This window comes from Kwoniella mangroviensis, assembly GCF_000507465.2.
Source record: "Kwoniella mangroviensis CBS 8507 chromosome 1 map unlocalized Ctg01, whole genome shotgun sequence".
Classification (NCBI taxonomy): domain Eukaryota; kingdom Fungi; phylum Basidiomycota; class Tremellomycetes; order Tremellales; family Cryptococcaceae; genus Kwoniella; species Kwoniella mangrovensis.
In genome coordinates, this window is record NW_027062533.1 from 7196032 (window position 1) to 7214844 (window position 18813).

Sequence of the window (18813 nt, forward strand, 5' to 3'; positions counted from 1 at the left end):
TGCCAGACAACATGCATGGCTCTAGATGTTCTCCGTCAGACAGATTGCTCAACGGGCCTCAGTCGCCACCATCCACAGGCTCAGCAGCGCAATCGGTTCTGTCGATGAATGACCCTTTGAAGGTACGTCTTCTGTCACCCCACCGTCAAGCTTATAATCATCATATTAAGGGCAATCAGGTGTCAACGAAAAAAGCACTAGACAGCTGACCAAAACGCATGCCATCAGCGACGAGGTACAGGCTCTCATATGCAGTTTGGGCCCACCTCATTCTGGTCCTATGCTCCCGATGCAGGGCAGGATCCCGGTTCCTCCACCGGCAGTGACGCCGTTAACAATCTCCCACCCGACGACGGCATCACCACTGACCTTCTCCCTGGCGATTATGTAGAGTGGGCCCGTCATTTGCCGCGAGATCTAAGAATTACGAAAAAAGTTCATGACACCGCTCTTGCTCTCTTTGGTGCTTACTACGCACCTTGGTGTATGGCAGTCGATATGCCCGCTTTTCTCCGGGACATGGAGATATGTAATTTGGTGGCCAAAACACCAACCACTCAACCTATTCTTCGAAGGACGTCAAATTATTCCCCATTACTGCACAATTGTGCACTTCGTCTGGGAGTACATTTCAACAGGGATGTATGGCCAGAACTGGCGGGTATGATGGATGGTCTGATCTCCAAACACTGCGCGAGTATGCTAATCGAGGAGACCGATGATCCGAATCTGAGTACGCCCAAGGCATTAGCCTTGTACGCAGCGTGAGTACCGTCCGGACTGCATACTACCCTTTGCGAAAGTCAAGTTTCGACCTAATTGCATAAGTGTATATTCAATGAAGCTGATGTCTGCATACGCAGGTGTCTGAATTTGAGAAACGAAGAATCAGCGCAGAAAACAGGGTATATTCACTTCGGTATGGCATTTGCCTGTGTTCAAGCGGTAAGCTAGTCCTGTCAAAGTTTCAGGCGTCCCCATGTTGACCAATGAGATGGCTTTGCATAGCTCGGAGTCAATCTGAATGTGAATTACGTTGACTTCGGGTGAAACAGATCACTCACCCTTTTCCAGACCAGAGTAATGGCGTTATTGACGTTGTTCACCACAGTGCAGACACCTGGTAGAGTCAGGTCAGATCACACGGCAAGATCAAGCATTGAGGAGCTCTAGCTACTGGACACTCTTCCAACAGGATCTGGTACGTTCATCAATAAGCTACCCATTCCGCCTCCAAGCTGATTGCTGGTGGCGCCTGTCCTGAAGCTTCGCGCCATCTGTGCGGGGCGTCCTTTCATGCTCCGCGCTACTTCCGATATCCATTTACCTCTCATCGACGCCGACGCCGATCAGGAACCTTGGCTCTCTCCGTTTAGCAATGTATCCGTCAACGGACGCAACTCGTTGCGATCTTCAGTCTTCCACTGGACTGCTAAACTTGCTTGTCTTCTTAGGCAAGTGGTAGATATCGCTCTGTGAGTCGTCATCATGACATTTTATGCTTTGTGATCCCTGTCTCACAGGTGCTTTATTGAGCAGATCGACAAATTATGACGGACTGAACCGCGACCTCCAAGTGACGGACCTCATCTCCAAGCTAGATGCGTGGCAGCGCGATCAACCTCTCCCCAACCCACAAGCCCACCCTGTGCCACATCTCCTAGTAATGCATATGCTATTCCACTTAACCTATATCTATCTCCTGCGACCTTACTTTAGAGCTTCTTTGGATATAGCTCCTTCGGCAGCTCAAAGATGTCAGCAAGCAACCAATGAGATTTCTGAGCTTCTCAAGGTAGGTGAGGTATGCAGAATACAGGAGATTGAATGTTTACATACCTACCAATGCCATAGACATTCGATGAAATCCACGGCTTGCGAAACGCCGTCGCCACTATCAGTGAGTTCTGTTTGGAATGGCCAAAGCTGATACCATTCAAGTTCCAGTGATCTTCGGAATGGTGACCATTCGCCTTCTGGTCCTAGTTTCCGATTCGACATTGTCTATGACGGATAGTGCCAATGGTCTAGATGAATGCGTGAGCCAAACTTTCTAGGTTTAACAGGTGCTAGACAGCAACAAAGCTAATTGACCCTGCTTCGTGATCTAGATCGGATATATGGACGAAATAGGTGAGCCGGTTCGATCAAATCATGGATATGTTGATGACACTGAGGCTTTTCAAAGCCCATACATGGCTTGAAGCCCGACAAGCTCTGATGGTGATCAAACACCTCAAAAATGAATAATTACCTTGCACGACCAACAACGCAGTTGGAGGAGCAGAGAATACCTCATTAGCATCTTTGGGGCCCATGGGTGGCTTAGGGGACTATAGCGATATAACAGGAGGGACAGATATCAACGAGATTCTGCAGTTGCTATCCGGGAATGGGGGAATTGATATGTCAACTTTCTTTCCGGCACAGGCCTTTTGATTTCCTGAAACGATTGAGTAGAAATCTACACAACAATCCGATATGTTTGAAATGAGTATGCATGTAACTTGGTACCCTGACGAATGATTCATGAATCGGATGATCGTCGGTCCTCGATGGCTTTCTGTCTCATCGGATGCTCCCTTGATCAAAACAAATTAAAGCTCAAGCGATGCCTGAGCTCAGCACCCACTCTTCTCCTCTCCGCCGCGGCGCCGGTTGGTCCAGACATGATCGATTTATTTTCGATCGCTCTTCTGCTCAGAAATGGCATCGTCTACATCCCGACGATAACAAAGTGCGATCAGCGAGAGAAGGCATATTTTCAATGACGCATCGACAAAACTGACCTCTCTTAAAGTGCCGTAAGCAATGAATTTCATCGATATTGCCGATCGACTAGGTTCAAATGCCGCGCACACAACGTCTGACAAATCATCTCGCATGCCTATCCCGCAACCGGAGTATGTTAGTTGATCCTGGTCTTCCGCTCCAGGTCACGTAAGCGGTAACATGACTTACCATAAAGCTGAGCAATGTTCACTTTGCCCTCCGCTTCACTGTTCATCCGCAGTTTCCCCGACGCGGTGCGAGAGGCCAGTCGCTTGGCTTCCAAAGTCTCAATAATGGTCTGCACAGAAGTCATGTTATGAGTTCCAAATATGACTCTAAGGGGCACACTGTTTCCCGGACGGTCGAGCTGATTTCGCAAGGTTTCAAGAACAATTTCCACGCTTCCATCATACGACGCATCCGTCAGATCTTTGCTACATGTATGTAATTTGACATGTTAGCGAGATTACCATACCTGGTCTACAGGCTCTGCGACTCACGTCGCCCATACCGCACCATTGCCAGGCTTGCCTTCCTTCTCTCCCACAGCCTTTTCTTTGACGATATAACCGCCTCGAACGACCTTCAGTCCCAAAGAATAACGATTCACTTGTGCGTGCTCGATCCACGCCGTCAAAAAAGCAGGTTGTCGTTGTAGATATGATTGATATGTACCACTACCGGCAAATCTTTCAGCTCGCATAAGTCCGAGTGAAAAATATGATCACTGTTAGATCTTTCTACTCACTATACCACAGGATCTCTCTTATTGTGTTTGATACTCAACAGTAGTGTATACCCATCGATCGCGGGGTTGAGCCACGTCTCTTCTGCGTCCAGAATAAGTTTCACACTACTCTGTGGGATCAGCACAGATCTCTGACAACTCGATACGTATGAACGAGACACACCCATTGGCCTTCGCTCGCTCAGCCAGAGAGTCCAATCTGTCCCAGAGAATCTTCAACTGGGCGCAATCACCCTGCTGCAGACTGGGGTGCTTGACAATCGCATCGAAACTCATCGTGAGGGACGGGTTGAGGATCTCAGAGTCGTCATCAGAAGGGAATCCCGGATAGGGCACTTCTTTGCCCATAGTTCTCAAAGATTTTGGTCGAGAGATCTGTAGAGCGTCTGACGCCCTTCGTAGTACCGCTGGATCAACAATTCCACTCTGAAGGAAAATGATGATAATAGTAAGCTTTCCAGGGATTTTATTTTTGGAATTTGTGTCACTTACCACTTTGACTGCGAAAGCCGAGCTACCAGGAGACCATCCTTCCAGCTGCATCCTTTTCTCAAATTCCCCTTGGACGTCCAAAGCTCTCTCGATCTCCTTAAACCTCGACGCCTCCACATCCCTCGCATCCACCTCCTCGACAGCATCTGCCTCCGCCGAATAGTTCAGCGCTGAACCGATATTTTGCCGTCGAAGTCTCTCCAAGGTTGGTAGGCATTCTACGGCTGTTTCTCCGGGTATGAATTGAGGGAAAAATGTTGCTCGCACAATGGTCTCTGTTAAGGTAGGGAGTAGTGGGATGCGGGTAGTAAGTAAAAAGCTGAGCGCGCTAGGGGAGAAGTCGACAAGCGTGGGAAAACTGAGGGCCGTCCATACAAGGTAAGATCGGAGTAGGTCCAACGTAGCCGTTCGGGAGATGGCCGTCACGCTGTCAGACAATTTTGGGGACTCTTTAGTATCCAGCATGACAGCTGCAACCGAGAGTGAGACCAAAGTATACGCCCCATATCGGGCTCCTCGACGTGTAGCCTGCATCTCCTTGAATCGACCTTGCCCTTCCCGGAACGTTCGCAAGCGCTTGATCAGGGGCTGTAGGCGGTACATCGTTAATCAGACCGTGTTGGCGTGATTTGTTCAGAATAAGCGATTTGATTCTATTCAAGCTTGTCCTCGATTTCTTTTATCAACCCGATGTCACAGATATCAGACTTCTGGTAAGCTTTTCAAAAGACGAAGAAAGACGGATTTCCCGCGTGGGTATAAAGTTGACGACGTGTTTACGGATTTTGTCAATATCCGGATTTGCCCTGTCGGATTTGAGCGATAAGCAATTATCTGCTATAAGTTGGGTCCCCTCCCTGCTCTTATCATCCATACAATGGCGCTGAATTGGGCAGCGCTCATCTCGTTTCATTTCATCACTAAAGCATCTTCACCGCAATGTCTTCCTTGATCTCTTGGGTACCTGGGTTCCGTCGCGTAACCACCACCAACCAAGTTGCTACGTCCAACGCTAAGTTCCAGTCAATATGGAAGAAAGAGTGGGCTTGGCGGCAAGAGCAGAGGTTGGAGGATGACGAGGATGACGAGGATTCTCTGAAAGCTTACCTTCCTCGCGTGGACGCCAAGACTCAGGCAGCACGACTGGCCTATTGGAACGACATCATCTCTCAACTCGACAAGATCGATTTGCAATCGCTATCCCCTGAAGAACAAGTTAATTATGGTGTTTACCGTGCTCAGATTGAGGTTTTCGTCAACAGCCAGAAATTCAAAGATTACGAGAAACCTCTCAATGCCGATTCGTCCTTCTGGGCTAATCATGCTTCAGCAGCACGAGCGACATTCCGAACCGCGATGGATTATTCTGCTTATTTGGCTCAGCTACAAGAAGTCCCTCGGTATTTCGGCGAACAGATCGATAATATGCGAGCAGGGTACAAAAGGGGTTTCACGCCCCCGAAAATCACTCTTGAAGGTCGTGACGGTTCTATCTCTTCTGTTGCTGACGCCAAATCTGCCGAAGAGACGATCTATTACGAGCCATTCAAGTCAATCCCCTCCGTCATCCCTGCGGCTGAGCAGGACAAGCTTCGTGTCCAAGCTACGAAAGCGATCAACGAATTTATTTTGCCCCCCTACCGCAAGCTCCTCGCCTTCTTTCGAGACGAGTACTACCCCAACGCTCGTGAGACCCTTGCTGCTGAAGCCTTTCCAGACGGAAAAGCTTACTTCGCTGCGAAAATCAAAGAGTACACCACTCTCGACTCAAATCCCGAGACTATCCACAAGATCGGCATCGACGAGATGGCCCGGATTCGCTCCGAAATGCTTGACACCATCGCAACATCCGGGTACAAAGGCGATTTTCAATCCTTTCTCAATTTTCTCCGCACCGACTCTCAATTCTACGCCAAGACTCCTGCACAGCTTCTGCACCAAGCTGCCTGGATCGCGAAGGAGTTTGATGGTGTGTCAGGAAAGTATTTTGGTCGACTACCAAGACAGCGTTTCGCTATCAAGCCGGTGCCTCTTGATCAGGCGCCATTTTACACGTCGGGTCGAGGTGGGCCAGGCGTCTATCTCGTCAACACTTATGACTTGCCATCTCGAGCCCTGTACTCCCTCCCTGCTTTAACTCTTCACGAATCGGCCCCTGGTCACGCATTTCAAATGCCTCTCGCTCTCGAACATAATCATCTCCCTCCGTTTCGTAAGGCATATATCTCCGCTTATGGTGAGGGTTGGGCTTTGTACTGCGAATACTTAGGTAAGGAGATGGGTATCTACCATACGCCTTACGATGTGTTCGGCATGTTGAGCTACCAGGCTTGGCGCGCTGCTCGACTCGTGGTTGACACTGGGATTCACTCGCTTGGCTGGACACGAGATCAAGCTCAGACTTACTTACGTGATAACACCGCTCTGTCGGCTCATGAGATCGAAACCGAAGTTGACAGATATATCGCTTGGCCCGGTCAATCTCTTTCTTACTACCTGGGTCAACTATCAATCCTCAAGTGTCGACGAAAGGCTGAAGAAGCACTGGGTGAAAAGTTCAATATCCGAGCTTTCCACGACACAGTCCTTGAGACTGGCTCAATCCCCCTCCCGCTTTTGGAGAAAAATATCGATGAGTTCATTGCTAGCGGCGGGGTTGGACCGTATCCCGAGGAGGAGAAGTGAAGCGGCGCATTGGGCTCTTTGTGCGAAATCATGTCAGAACTGTCAGAACGACAGTAAATAAAAGAAAGACCTTGTAGCTAGATAGCTTCCGTGATGGTAATGTATGGTTTGGAGTGAATTACGGTGTTAGTTGTGTGAAAGAACCCATGCTCGGGTAAAGTACGTCTCGAGCAGGAATGGGCCGTCATACGAGCTCGTTGCTGTGCTCAACTTTCGCCTCAGAACAGGAACTTCTGCTGTCACTTCCGCTACAGATGCGCTCCACTCACCATCGGGTCATGTGTTATGCTCGCCAGCGTGCAGCTGTAGTTTGAAGCTAATCGTCCTGATGAGTTCAGATAGAAAATCAAGCGTGCACCCGTTGATCTTCCTGCTGAATTAATCATATGTCTCAAGGGACACGGATACGTGGTGCCACGACTATAATAGTAGATATGCGTGATTGCTATGTATTTGTAACGGGGTGTTTTTGAGCCATGTGCCAGTGAAACAGCAAGCTGGGCTTTTCAGGTCAAATCAAACATGCTCCCAAGATAAGCTTCAGGATAGTCAGGCACTATGAGGTAATGAATAGCATACACGGGTTTAACCATTCTCCGCATACCCGCTTTCGGGTATTCCGGACGTTCTTTGGGTTGTTCTTTCGCATGGCCAGTAATAGGAGACACTAAACCGATATATCTATCTTCATCAGTCAAGGTGTCATGTTCACCTGTTGCTCAATTGATCGAAACTGAGTGCATTGCGATGGGTAGTACTTATTCCGCACCCGTGCAGCCAGCTCCACGAGTCACTGAAGAGCTGGATAAACCATTTTTACGGCCGTGTGAAAGACCTCATCCTCAAGAGACCTTCGATCAAACTTGTGAGCAGTCACTCAAGCGCCGACGCTCATACAAGGAAACAAAACATCGTTATTGGTTAAGACTGCTCACTGATTTGTCACAGCTATTGCCAGCGATTCGTTCTATGGCAAGATTCGGGCCATCTACGCACAGCGGGTGCTGAAGACGCAGCTTGAACAGTTGCGAAAGCAAGGCAGTTACGAGGCGTTTAAACTGGGCTGGCACCCTAAGTTTGACATCGAGAAGCTTCAGGGCGCAAAATGTACAGTAAGTGCCAATAAGACTGGAATTTCAGAAGTCGAGCCGTGACTGTCGTTCCTGACAGGATTGGTAGATCTCCAGCCCTCCCACGTTGTTCTGGGATTCAGATGTTGGTAAATGGTAAGTCCTGTCAGCTGGGGAAGTTCATATCAGCGAGTACAAGCCGACCATTTAGCGCAGGATCGAAGCAGCTTGTTATTTCCTCAGCACTGCCGATGGGAAAGGACTCCCCCACGCCTCGGAATTCGTCTCAGCAATCGACGAGCTCATTGCCATGATGGCCAAAGCACAGCAATCAGATGGATATCTCGGTACTTACTTCACGGTTGTGGATAAAGCGGGCAGACTCAAAAATCTGCGGGATATGCATGAAATGTGTAAGTGCATACAAGTCTCTGAGCAGGTGTAATGTGGGAATTCTATGAAGGGACCTGAAACATGGGGAATGGTAGATAACTGCGGTCATCTGCTGGAGGCCGCTCTGGCCCACTACCGGTGGTCTGGGGATAGGAAGTTTCTGAATATCATGATCAGGGTAAGCCCACTCGTACCATTTTGAGGAATTAGGGGACATGCTTTGTTTGTCCGCACTGTGTCACAAGACTGACAACGATAACGACCAATATCAGTATGTCGACCTCTTAATGAAGACCTTTGGACCCGGCGAAAATCAAAGACACGGTTATCCCGGTCACCCAGAGCTGGAGCTTGCCATATTGCGACTTTACAGTTTAACTCGAGACCCTCGCCATTACGCTTTCGGTCGTTACCTCGTCGCCGCCCGTGGCCAGCGTGAACCTTCTCTAGGGGGCAAACCTTTCTTCGTCTGGGAGGCAGAACAACGTAAGGATACCTTCTTCCACGCTTCGATGGCTTCTATCGACGATGGAAGATATCATCAGTGGCACGCCCCCCTCCATGACCAAGACACGATTCTCGGACACTCTGTCAGGGCATTGTATCTTGTTACTGCTGCTTCTGACCTTGATGGGACGCTGCTCAACGACGCCAATAGACTGTGGAATGATTGCGTGGATAACAAGATGTATGTCACCGGCGGGATTGGTAGTGTTCCCGACATCGAAGGTTTCTCCGAATTCCCTCACTTCCTGCCCAACAGCCATGACGAGGGAGGGTGTTATGCCGAGACCTGCGCCAGTATTGCGTGCATGATGATCTGCGAGCGGCTGCTTAGTCAAAAGCTGAGTGGGAAGGCGAGGGACGTTATGGAACGATGTTTGCTGAACAACGTACTCGGTGGGGCTAGCTTGGATGGGAAGCGCTTTTACTACGCCAATAGGCTGGCCACTTGCGGGAATGAAGTCGCTGACAGATCGGAATGGTTCGAGGTCTGTTGCTGTCCCCCAAACCTGTCCAGGACGATGGGCTTGTTAGGCGGTTATATGTGGTCGGTAAAGACAAAATCTCAGACAATATCTTTAGACATCTACCTCTACATGTCGGGTGAGAGAACTGTGAAGCTTCCAAGCGGAGAAATCGCGACTGTGGAGATGAGTAGTGAGATGCCCTGGTATGGAAAGACAACTCTTCGACTCCAGGCACCCGTGGGATACGAATGGATCGTGCAGATTCCCGAGCCAGAGTATGCTGTCATTTTCGATGTGTCACCGCCGAGCTTAATCACGAACACCGATGTCGAAGGCTACCATTCGCTATTCCTTCCTGCGCGAAGTACAATCTCCGTCACTTTCGATATGCCCGTGCGCCTTCTTGCTCCTCACCCTGCTACCCATCAAGACACCCTTGCCATCGCCCGAGGTCCGATCATCTACGCCGCCGAGTCGTACGATAATACCAAAATGGAAGGGGAATGAATACCGTCATTTTGAAGGGATTGGTCTGCTTGAAACGAGTGTTTTTGAGGAGATACCCATGGACGTTGGAAACATCCCTATGATCGGTCTCGTTTCGCATCAGCGGGTTTATGCGAGAAAGACCATCGGTAAGCATGAGATTGGGTCCATGATCATCATCGGTGGGGAGAAAAAGTGGGCCGAGAAGGAGGAGAGATTGAGACTGGTTCCATTTTTCGCCAGATCAAACAGGGACTCAGGTGGCAGGCTCAGGACTATGTTCCCCAGGGTAGCTGTTAGTGATGTCGAGTAAATGACAGCTCCAAAAGGGTGATCATGAGACTCAAGTTAGGACTTGGGGGGCAACGTGAAAATTGATTGTGCTGTATTGCAGAGGGTTCATGTACATATTCGATCCCAGATGAACAAATATTGCTCATCACTGATATTCTGCAGCTATCGTGAGCCATATGAAGTGTTTCGTTATCCGTGGTACCACTGTCATCAATGTTAACAGACGAAAATAGTTCGCTACATACACAAGTTGGTCCGAAGTTGGACTTTGTACAAATCTTCCGATACCACAGCAACTGACCTCTGAAAGCAATAACTAACTACCAATTTCCTGGATCAAGGCCCTTTATCACCCTGGGGCGCGCCATTATTGAACTGTACCATAACGGCGTCTTCCTGTCCGTTTGCGGCTTTCTTCTTGCCGAAACCATTATGACTTCCATTAAATACCATCCCCTCAATGGTCTTCTCCCCCTGTACTCCAGTGGCTTCTTCAAGCCGGGTTGCGAGATCGTCGGAGACTTCGCGGAAGATTGTGATCTGACGGGAGATAATTGCCTTGTCTCGGCAATTCGCCATGTGGCCCGAGACGGTCTCGATGAATCTGGTTTTGGCGACATCATCGAAAACCTTCTCCCAGAGGGCTCCTGCATGAACACGAGAAAAACATGTCAGGTAGGTGTGTATGATGTGTGTTTCAAGACTAGCGGGACGTACGCGGGGCATTGAAGTCCTCGGGCCTGATCTCACTCAAGAAGCTAACAGCTTCCCCAACAAAACCACCGTGAATCTTGTTGATGTCATACTTGTTAGGTCGGAAATTTACAGGCTTGATACTACTAAGATAGTTTGCACGAGAACCCTGGTTGTAGAATGCCATCTGTCCATCTCGTTGGAAGTTAGACATCATGAATGGGCAGACAGGCTGGTTGACGGGGAGTTCTGTCGAGATGAAACGCAGGTCAGCCTATATTCTTAGCCACAGAAAGGGCCCATGTACGGTCCAAAATGTTCCAAATATATTGGCGAGAGGCCATCAGGGGTTCAGAATCAACTCATATAAACTGAGATGACAAGAGAGAAACGGAGAAACCGAGAACTCGTCGATGACGACAATCGTCTTGAGCTGGCACACTCACGTTGATAATTGGCACCGATTCTGTGCCTATGAGCATCAGGATAGGAGAAGAGCCTTGACTGGAGTACGGGGTCTGCTGAAGGCTCGATACCCGGAACCATGTGAGCGGGGTTGAAGGCTGCTTGTTCGACTTCGGCGAAGTAGTTCTGCGATACACCCGTCAGCAACATATTGTCATTCCTAATCGCCCTGCGATTTGGGGTGACGAGATATGAAACCTTAAGCCACCTATAAGGCTACTAACCTTTGCATTCTCGTTTAAGGTGAACTTTCCGATCGTTCTCAAAGGATAATCTTTATGAGGCCAAATATGAGTGAGATCGAAAACATTGATCTTCTTCTCCTTCCAAGCCTGCTCGGCCTGTTCGATGGTCATTGTCTGGACTTTCATAGTCCACGACGGGTAATCGCCTTTTTCTATAGCCTCGTAAAGATCTTTTTGTCCATAATCGTTTGATCTTCACGAGTGGATCAGCGAGATCGCTTAAAACCAAGGACATGATGTACGTACTCATTGGCAGCCTCTTCGGCCGTGAAATTCTGAGTACCTTGCTCTGAGATGAGATGGAATTGGGCATATAGCCAATCCCCGTCCTTGTTGACAATCTTGAGTGTGTGGCCATAGTAGCCATGCATGAACCGCCAACCCTTAGGAATACCTCGGTCTCCCATTAGAATCTATTCCAAGCACACGAATAGTCGCAATGTCAGTGATCGATCCTGTAGAGAGAAGTGCGAACCTTGTACATGACGATGATATTTTCCAAGGGAACTTATGGGAAGACATTGTAGTGAAGGGACTCACCATTACTTGGTGGATGGATTCGGGATTCTGGCTGAGGTAATCCCAAAACATGGTCGAATCATCATCGCCACTCAAGTGGGTTGCAGGATCACGCTTCTGTGTGTGAATGAAATGAGGAAACTTTGCTGGATCACGGACTAAAAAGAAGGGAACGATGAGCCGATGAGCGGTCATCCTGTCAAGATGAGACTTCCTACAACGACGCGAGCGACTCACGGAAGAATACAGGTGTGTTATTCGCAACAAAATCCCAGTTGCCTTCTGCTGTCTTGAACTTTACGGAGAAACCACGTGGATCTCTGTGTTCGTCGAAAGAGCGCGGCAGGACAGATTGTCAGCGAAAAGCTTGGGTTGACAATTCTGAGCCGTGGCTTGTGATCGGAACAACATATATGGGTAGCGAGCATACCTACCTTGCTAAGTCAGACGATCCCGATTCTCGTCCTACTGTAGAAAATCTCACGGTCAAGGGGCACTTGGTACCTTTCTTGAACATATCGGCGCAGCAAATATCTTCTATACCTTCCGTACATTCCCATACACCGTGGGCACCCGAGCCTTTGGCGTGAACAACACGTTCGGGAATTCTATTGATTGCAGATTGACATGATCAGCATACCACACAATACCATCACCAACAGTCGACACAATGAGGTAGACCAGCATGTGAAGGCCGTGCCAACAGTTGAACGAAGGGGCATACTCACCTTTCACGATCGAAGTGCGAAAGTAAATCAATCAAATGGAAATCTTGCAGGAGAAGTGGGCCATCGAACCCTGCTCGCTGTACGGTGTAAGGATGAGATACCGGCACACCATTTGAGGTGGTATAGACACTGATACCGCAATAATCGACGAACTACCAGCTCAGCAGTCTGTATCTTTCGAGACGAATCGAGTAGGTACTTACGCTTCTTGATCTGTGGCATCTCGATCGGCTGCGTACGACTTGAATGTGCCAGAGGCATCGACACTTTGGTCACCATTTGTTTGACCGTTAGGAACGCTCATTTTCGATTTTCTTGCTTAGACAAAAATTGTATAATCACAAACCAAGAGATGCTAGAAGACAAGACGTGTATGCAGAAGAGGGATAACGGACTCGGATCTCCATGGTTAGATCTTTATGTATCGATGAAATGGTGAGAGATAGAGCACCTGCGATTGGAGGATTGGTCATATGTCATACATGTGTGCCCGGGGTTTGAAAGATTGATGATGATGACGCAATGACCCAAAACACACCTCAAAGGCACACCTACTCCTGATCATCAGATTCCACGATCGTGAACAGGGATCGAAGAATATTGCAAGGGTGTCGTGCCTTATGTCAGTTTTTCGGCCAAGACTGTACTCGTCCCTATGGATGTTTTGTGAGCGTGGGACCGCAGTATCCATGCATGGATTGCCAATTTCTGTGAACATTTGATAGCACATCTTCAAAGCTCTTGAGACTCGGTTCAATCGCGTACATGTATGTAGCTGCAGATATCAGAGTAACTCTCAGCTGAGAATTTCTCTGTTGCTCATTCTGCGTCGGAATAGGGAGGCATGCGGAAACCCTTGAGCTGGTTGTGAATACGATCTGAGAAAAAATCGTTTGGCGGTATTGGGAAACTCAAGGAGGCATTTCATATCACCACCGTTACCGCTTATCATCCGCTCAAATCGTCCACTGTAGTACCAATCTGATCTGCAGACTGTCGAACTCAGCGATGACTGCAGACGATACCACTTCACCTCGTAACAGCGTGGCTGCAAAATCAACCTCGTTTTAATTCTTCATGCCCCAGATCGGAACACCTCTTCCCAGCTTGGGCTCTCGACTTTCATCTCTCTCAGCTTCAGACTGGTTGTGGTAACGAACTCATCCACCTCCATTACCAATCCCTCAATGAACTTCTTGGGGTCTGCTGACTTATCATACCCGAAAAGGGAGATTGCTACTGTATTGTTTCCTTGGGCTAAAATGCCTGGTGGAATGGGAAAGCGATATTGAGGGCCTAGCACAAGTAGCCATCTCTGGATCAGCTTGACTAGGAAGCAAAAAGGAGAAATGCGAGTCTCGTACTGACCAAGATCACCATAGAATCGCCCGAGCTGCCATCCATTCACGAAGAGCTGACCCCTGACTGGCGATAGAATTCTCGGGAAAACGAAACTGAAAGATATTATTAGCCGAGTCATATATACGTGATCACCTCATGGTCTGCTGTTTACGGTCGTTTCGGGTGCGCTAGCAGAGGCAATACCTTACGAATAATGCAGATCCAGGCCATCTGGATATTCAACTTCAATTCTTCCCCTCCACCAACCTATCCCGGCCCCGCTATCTTGTACCTCGTCCAAGTCAGCTGTGACTGTGACCAGGTGTTTCCCGTCGAAGTGCTCATTTTCCCATCGTCCATCGTCATATCCAGGCAAGTTCCAACCTTTTCGTTCCCCGTATAGACCACCAACGTTGAAGACCCCTCTGACCTTATCCGGATACTGCTCCCATCCACCCGTATTGCCTTGAATCTTCCACTCGATAGCTGAGGTATCGCGTCCCAGTAGTGAGTACCCTCTTATACCTCGAGGTGCTGATATTGACTCTGTCGTGCCCGTATATGCTCCTGCTTCTTCCAATGGGGCTGGATCTATCACTATAGTCTGTCAAAAATGAGCACGGTGTCTTCAGATCAGCCTCTCGATCGTTCTACTGAAAAGTTTAATGATGCCCCAACAGGGGGATATCGATACTCCAAGGAGAGCGTGAAGAGAGATATAAACTGACTATGACATTCTTCCTCCCTTGTCGTATCACGTTGTGTGGTATTCTTAACGTTAAATTGACTTCTTGCTGCGCTGTCTCAATGTCGGCTATCCCGGTTCCCAGGTACACTCCGTTCAACTGAAGCATGATGAGCATCACCAGCATAGTGGTCAATAAGTCTTTCCAAAGAAGGAGTCGATTATTGGGAGGGGAAGCTCGAATAGCTCACCCAAAACGCTCCAACGCCCCCAGGTCCAGAAATTAGACTGACTTTCAGAGCCAAACCCTTTCGCTCTCTGGGGTTCAGCTGCTTCATCATTTCATCTACATCCCGAAATTCGCCCCTTAATATCAGACTGCCCACCCCGTATTGGTTCCGTCCCATATAAAACATATTCCCCTTCAAACCCTGCTTGTTTACCATAAGGCTGAAAAGGATTACTTGTGACCTTCTTGTCCGCATTCTTCCACCCCGAATCATTGAAACTCGCTTCAACCTCAGGAAGGCCATCTCTATACTTCCATCCCTGTATCATCTTCTCGGTCCGCTGAAAGAGAAGTTCTGAATTAGGACCAGGAAGGACTGCTGACCATTTCCCTTCACCAAAATTGGTCAATTGGTGTTGCTCGGAGTTGAGAGTCTGGTTATTCCAACTTATGGTCTTATATTTCGGATCACAAGTATCTGTGCGAATATTTGTGTCCAGCAGATGCCATGAGTAAAAAGACCAGGTGGTACCAGTCTGAATGTCTTCAGAACTCACGGTCCAAGTACTAGAACTCTTTCATTATGACCAAAACTGTAGAATGCACCAAAAGACTCCTCGTTTCCGGGTTCCACAACCGCTTCCCAGGCCCAGGAGACCTCTTTCGAATCCAAAAGTATCACCTCCACCTTCCTCCTGCCCCCAACAACGCTCACTAAATCCCTTGTCCCCTGCCCAACCTGGAATTTTATGACCTTCCTCTCCTTATCAATCTCCTCCTTCACGTTGCATACAGTATCTGCGGCAATGCTCAAATGTTGGTGAAGCGGAAAAGCTAATCGGTGTCCCTCATCCTGAGGAGCGTACAGGACCAGTATGTCGGTGTTACCTATCGTGGTGGAAGTGAAAATTGATGCTGACGTGTGAAGGATACAAGTCTTGCCCCAGCAATAATTGGAAGAGAGAATCCTTGAATCCTACTTGACCGCAATTCCCGCGATCCAAAATAACGACAGTCAATCAATAACCGGAGTCATTCGAGCAAAAGGCAAAAGCCCATGGAGGAGGATGTCATATCACTTACCCTTTCATTGAGGTACACGGGCAGGTCAACCTTCCCTACCTCATCTCTGACCGTAAGGGAATGCCGGCTCTTCTCTCTAGAAGTACTATCTATATGCCTAGCTACGTAGAACGTGCCTTGCGTATCGGGGTTGACGAGTTTATCAACATGCAAGGTACCGTAATCGAGAGTAGAGACCGGATAAGTCTTGGGCAGATCTCGAGACGAGCGAACAAAGTGTGAGATTGACTGTAAAGACCATTAAAATTCTTCCACTCAAGAATACACACATCCCAGATACACGATGGCACAGAGCAGGCAAACCGAAATGGCTCGTATTCTCGCGGTCTTGAACTTCAAAATCCAACTGGCTGTGACCCTTCGAAAAGACAAAAGACTTACCTTCAGTTCATAGTACTTATCCTTCAACGACCTATCCTCGCTTATAGGTGCCCAGTAATCATAGGATGTTATGCGAACTTCCAATACACTCATGTTAGCGTGCTCGGATGAGATTCTCGAAGCCTGTGAGGAAATGAACAGAGAAGCAAGATAGGTAAAACTTACCTGGAAAAGCTGAATGACCGTAGTTCACACCTCCGTAAACCATATAAATATTATGCAGCTTGATACCTTTGATTCAAGTGCGCAAGATCCTCAGTCAGCTCAGCCTTCAACAGAGCGCTATGTCCCCGATCAGATTCTCGTAAAATGCTACGAGCTCTGGGTAGCAAGAGATGAAGCATCTTACCATTGGCTAGGTTATTTAGGTAGAATACCCTCTCAAAATCAGAATCATACGAGGTCAAGCATTGTTGGTAGCCCTTTGTAATTATTAATGGTATCCATCTCGCTTGCATCTCAGGCTATAAGGGTTAGATGAGCAACGAATCTAACCAGACAAAGGACAAAATATTACAGTCGTACGCCAAGGACATTTGGTACAGTAACAGAGTGAAAAGGCACCACGAAACAAAGACGACACTCACAATGTTCCGACTTTACCGGACGTACTCTCCATATACTAATGCGCATTTGATTGAAGGGTTAGCCTCCTCGTTATTTAGATGTCCTCGCCGTCTCAAGGGGCTTGTTGATTCGACTAGACACACCTCTCGATACTGCCTGACGGGATTCCATTGTCCGATTTTGGAACACTCTCGAACGGCTGGGTAGCTGTCCAGACCATCTATCCAAAGTACGTCCCAGTAGTTGATCATCATCAGCGTGGGACGAAATGTAAATCTGCATCGAGGTCAATTGATTTGAAGGAAGAGAAATACAGACAGATATCAACTGCACTTGGTCCTTCGAATAATCGCTTCTTAGGTGCGACCTAAATTCTACACTGTCGGCGAATGTCTCAAACAATGATCACATACATCACTGCTGTGGTCACATATCAGATTCACTCACATCATTGAAAGTCAAGGGCACAACGATCCCCACATTCCTCATCGTCTTCTCCAAATGACCAATATATGTTAGATCGAGTGTTCCTTCGTCTTCCAGGACATACTCTGTAGCATTCAACATTAGCAAGGGCCCTCAGTTAGCAATCACATCCGGTTTTGTCGTGTCTAACGACGAAAGCTGTAGGGTGGGAGACTGAACTTGCCATTCTCGATTTGCACACCAATGATAGACCCATTGTTGGAAATTTGATGCTTGGCAAAAATCTTCCCCACCGCCAGCCAGTAGTCGAGGTATGCTTCGGTATAAACGTATCATTTGTTCGCAACTTGACATCAGGCAGAGATGCCACCAATGCTGGTATACCTCCGCCTGTTACCTCGGCGTTCTATGAGCGGTTCGACTTATCGTGAGCATTTGGTCTCAATGATCGCATATGGAAATAGCAAAAGTAATGAATGCACGGGTGCAATGTGTCGCCAGAGTCGCGAGGAAAATCTGACGACTGACGATATATGGTCCTGGTCTAGCAACGACCCATAGCCCCACCTCCCTGGCCATCATCAAAAAAGGCTCAAATCCTTTCCAGCCCTCGAAGTCCAGTACCCCTTGCGAAGGATTGTTGAGGCTCCAGAAGGTATATATAGATATTGAGTTGAACCCCAAGGCTTTGATACGCTGGAGAAGATCGACGTGGAGTTGAGGATTCGGAGCGCGCCATGCTGTGGGCAGAACGGTTTGGGTATGTCAGCTAGTTGCAGATTTGCAGAAAGACGCCAAAGGAACAGGAAATCGCTCAAACCATGCAAAGAGTCGATGAGACGACTGACGATGTATCTCCCCACTCCAGAGAACCACCCTATCCCCGCGGATGAACAAACTATATCCATCCCACTGAACTTCGTCCGTCAAGCCTGTAGATCTTATTTGAGAAGAAGGCCTAAAGGTATGATGATCCCACGTCTGTCGAGAATCTCTTGTGAGGTTCGATTCATTGCAAGACCGGTAGTAATACAAAGTGTAGCATAATGCGACTACAATGAGGGAAAGCCGTTGAGCAAGCCGGGGAAACGATGGCCGGTAAAATCGAATGCGAGAAAAACCCAGACCTTCGCGCGGGAGAGAGGCATCCTGAGAGATCATCTCCTTGCCCATGATGAAACTTACAAAATGTATGTACACTGGAAGAGATCGATGACAAGCAGCACTCGATTTGATTATTTGGAGTATTCGTGTCTATAATCGATCATCGACTTTAGGTAAGGAGAATGGAGATCCGGGAATAACTGTTATTTAGATATCGAATAATCCGGGTCATACAGTAACCAAGTCACTCTGACCTAGTACGTTCCATAGAATTATAGCATGTAACCTCTTATCACTATGCGAGACAGGGCGAAACACACCACGTTACAGCACTGGATATAGAGACACTAAGTATCATGGGTCAGAAGTGATGTCTATATATATATATATATATATGGCTTTCACTCGTGTGTGATTTCCCATATTTCACTGTCAG

At 48.1% G+C, this 18813-nt stretch overlaps 8 protein-coding genes across 8 annotated transcripts; 4 read left to right on the forward strand and 4 right to left on the reverse strand.

Moving 5' to 3' along the window:
- Positions 1-11: 11 nt before the first annotated feature.
- On the forward strand, positions 12-2250 carry I203_102695 (uncharacterized protein; the record flags this gene model as incomplete). Its single annotated transcript, XM_019146982.1, has 11 exons — positions 12-122; positions 229-764; positions 864-945; positions 1009-1026; positions 1112-1201; positions 1267-1475; positions 1540-1795; positions 1855-1900; positions 1948-2039; positions 2112-2133; positions 2189-2250. 11 exons carry the CDS (start codon positions 12-14, stop codon positions 2248-2250), a joined length of 1524 nt encoding a protein of 507 aa, XP_019003532.1.
- A 337-nt stretch (positions 2251-2587) lies between these two features.
- I203_102696 (uncharacterized protein) lies at positions 2588-4615 on the reverse strand (the record flags this gene model as incomplete). Its single annotated transcript, XM_019146983.1, has 7 exons — positions 2588-2716; positions 2790-2887; positions 2962-3206; positions 3273-3449; positions 3521-3625; positions 3684-3946; positions 4013-4615. The coding sequence occupies 7 exons, from the start codon at positions 4613-4615 to the stop codon at positions 2588-2590; spliced, it is 1620 nt and encodes a 539-aa protein (XP_019003533.1).
- A 336-nt stretch (positions 4616-4951) lies between these two features.
- On the forward strand, positions 4952-6697 carry I203_102697 (uncharacterized protein; the record flags this gene model as incomplete). Its single annotated transcript, XM_019146984.1, has 1 exon — positions 4952-6697. One exon carries the CDS (start codon positions 4952-4954, stop codon positions 6695-6697), a length of 1746 nt encoding a protein of 581 aa, XP_019003534.1.
- A 747-nt stretch (positions 6698-7444) lies between these two features.
- I203_102698 (uncharacterized protein) lies at positions 7445-9638 on the forward strand (the record flags this gene model as incomplete). Its single annotated transcript, XM_019146985.1, has 6 exons — positions 7445-7562; positions 7646-7809; positions 7877-7923; positions 7984-8180; positions 8256-8338; positions 8433-9638. The coding sequence occupies 6 exons, from the start codon at positions 7445-7447 to the stop codon at positions 9636-9638; spliced, it is 1815 nt and encodes a 604-aa protein (XP_019003535.1).
- A 58-nt stretch (positions 9639-9696) lies between these two features.
- Positions 9697-9930, forward strand: I203_102699 (uncharacterized protein; the record flags this gene model as incomplete). Its single annotated transcript, XM_065517163.1, has 1 exon — positions 9697-9930. The coding sequence occupies one exon, from the start codon at positions 9697-9699 to the stop codon at positions 9928-9930; it is 234 nt and encodes a 77-aa protein (XP_065373981.1).
- Positions 9931-10247: 317 nt separating this feature from the next.
- On the reverse strand, positions 10248-12865 carry I203_102700 (uncharacterized protein; the record flags this gene model as incomplete). The annotated part of the gene is made up of 10 exons (XM_019146986.1): positions 10248-10558; positions 10629-10853; positions 11051-11195; positions 11294-11507; positions 11561-11727; positions 11855-11991; positions 12071-12153; positions 12268-12441; positions 12562-12690; positions 12765-12865. The coding sequence occupies 10 exons, from the start codon at positions 12863-12865 to the stop codon at positions 10248-10250; spliced, it is 1686 nt and encodes a 561-aa protein (XP_019003536.1).
- Positions 12866-13636: 771 nt separating this feature from the next.
- On the reverse strand, positions 13637-16738 carry I203_102701 (uncharacterized protein; the record flags this gene model as incomplete). The annotated part of the gene is made up of 11 exons (XM_019146987.2): positions 13637-13857; positions 13930-14015; positions 14112-14506; positions 14631-14747; positions 14839-14903; positions 14974-15263; positions 15374-15792; positions 15900-16127; positions 16281-16357; positions 16446-16511; positions 16630-16738. The coding sequence occupies 11 exons, from the start codon at positions 16736-16738 to the stop codon at positions 13637-13639; spliced, it is 2073 nt and encodes a 690-aa protein (XP_019003537.2).
- A 125-nt stretch (positions 16739-16863) lies between these two features.
- Positions 16864-18446, reverse strand: I203_102702 (uncharacterized protein; the record flags this gene model as incomplete). Its single annotated transcript, XM_065517164.1, has 8 exons — positions 16864-16902; positions 16991-17067; positions 17166-17214; positions 17295-17383; positions 17442-17679; positions 17802-18013; positions 18122-18325; positions 18401-18446. The coding sequence occupies 8 exons, from the start codon at positions 18444-18446 to the stop codon at positions 16864-16866; spliced, it is 954 nt and encodes a 317-aa protein (XP_065373982.1).
- Positions 18447-18813: the final 367 nt, after the last annotated feature.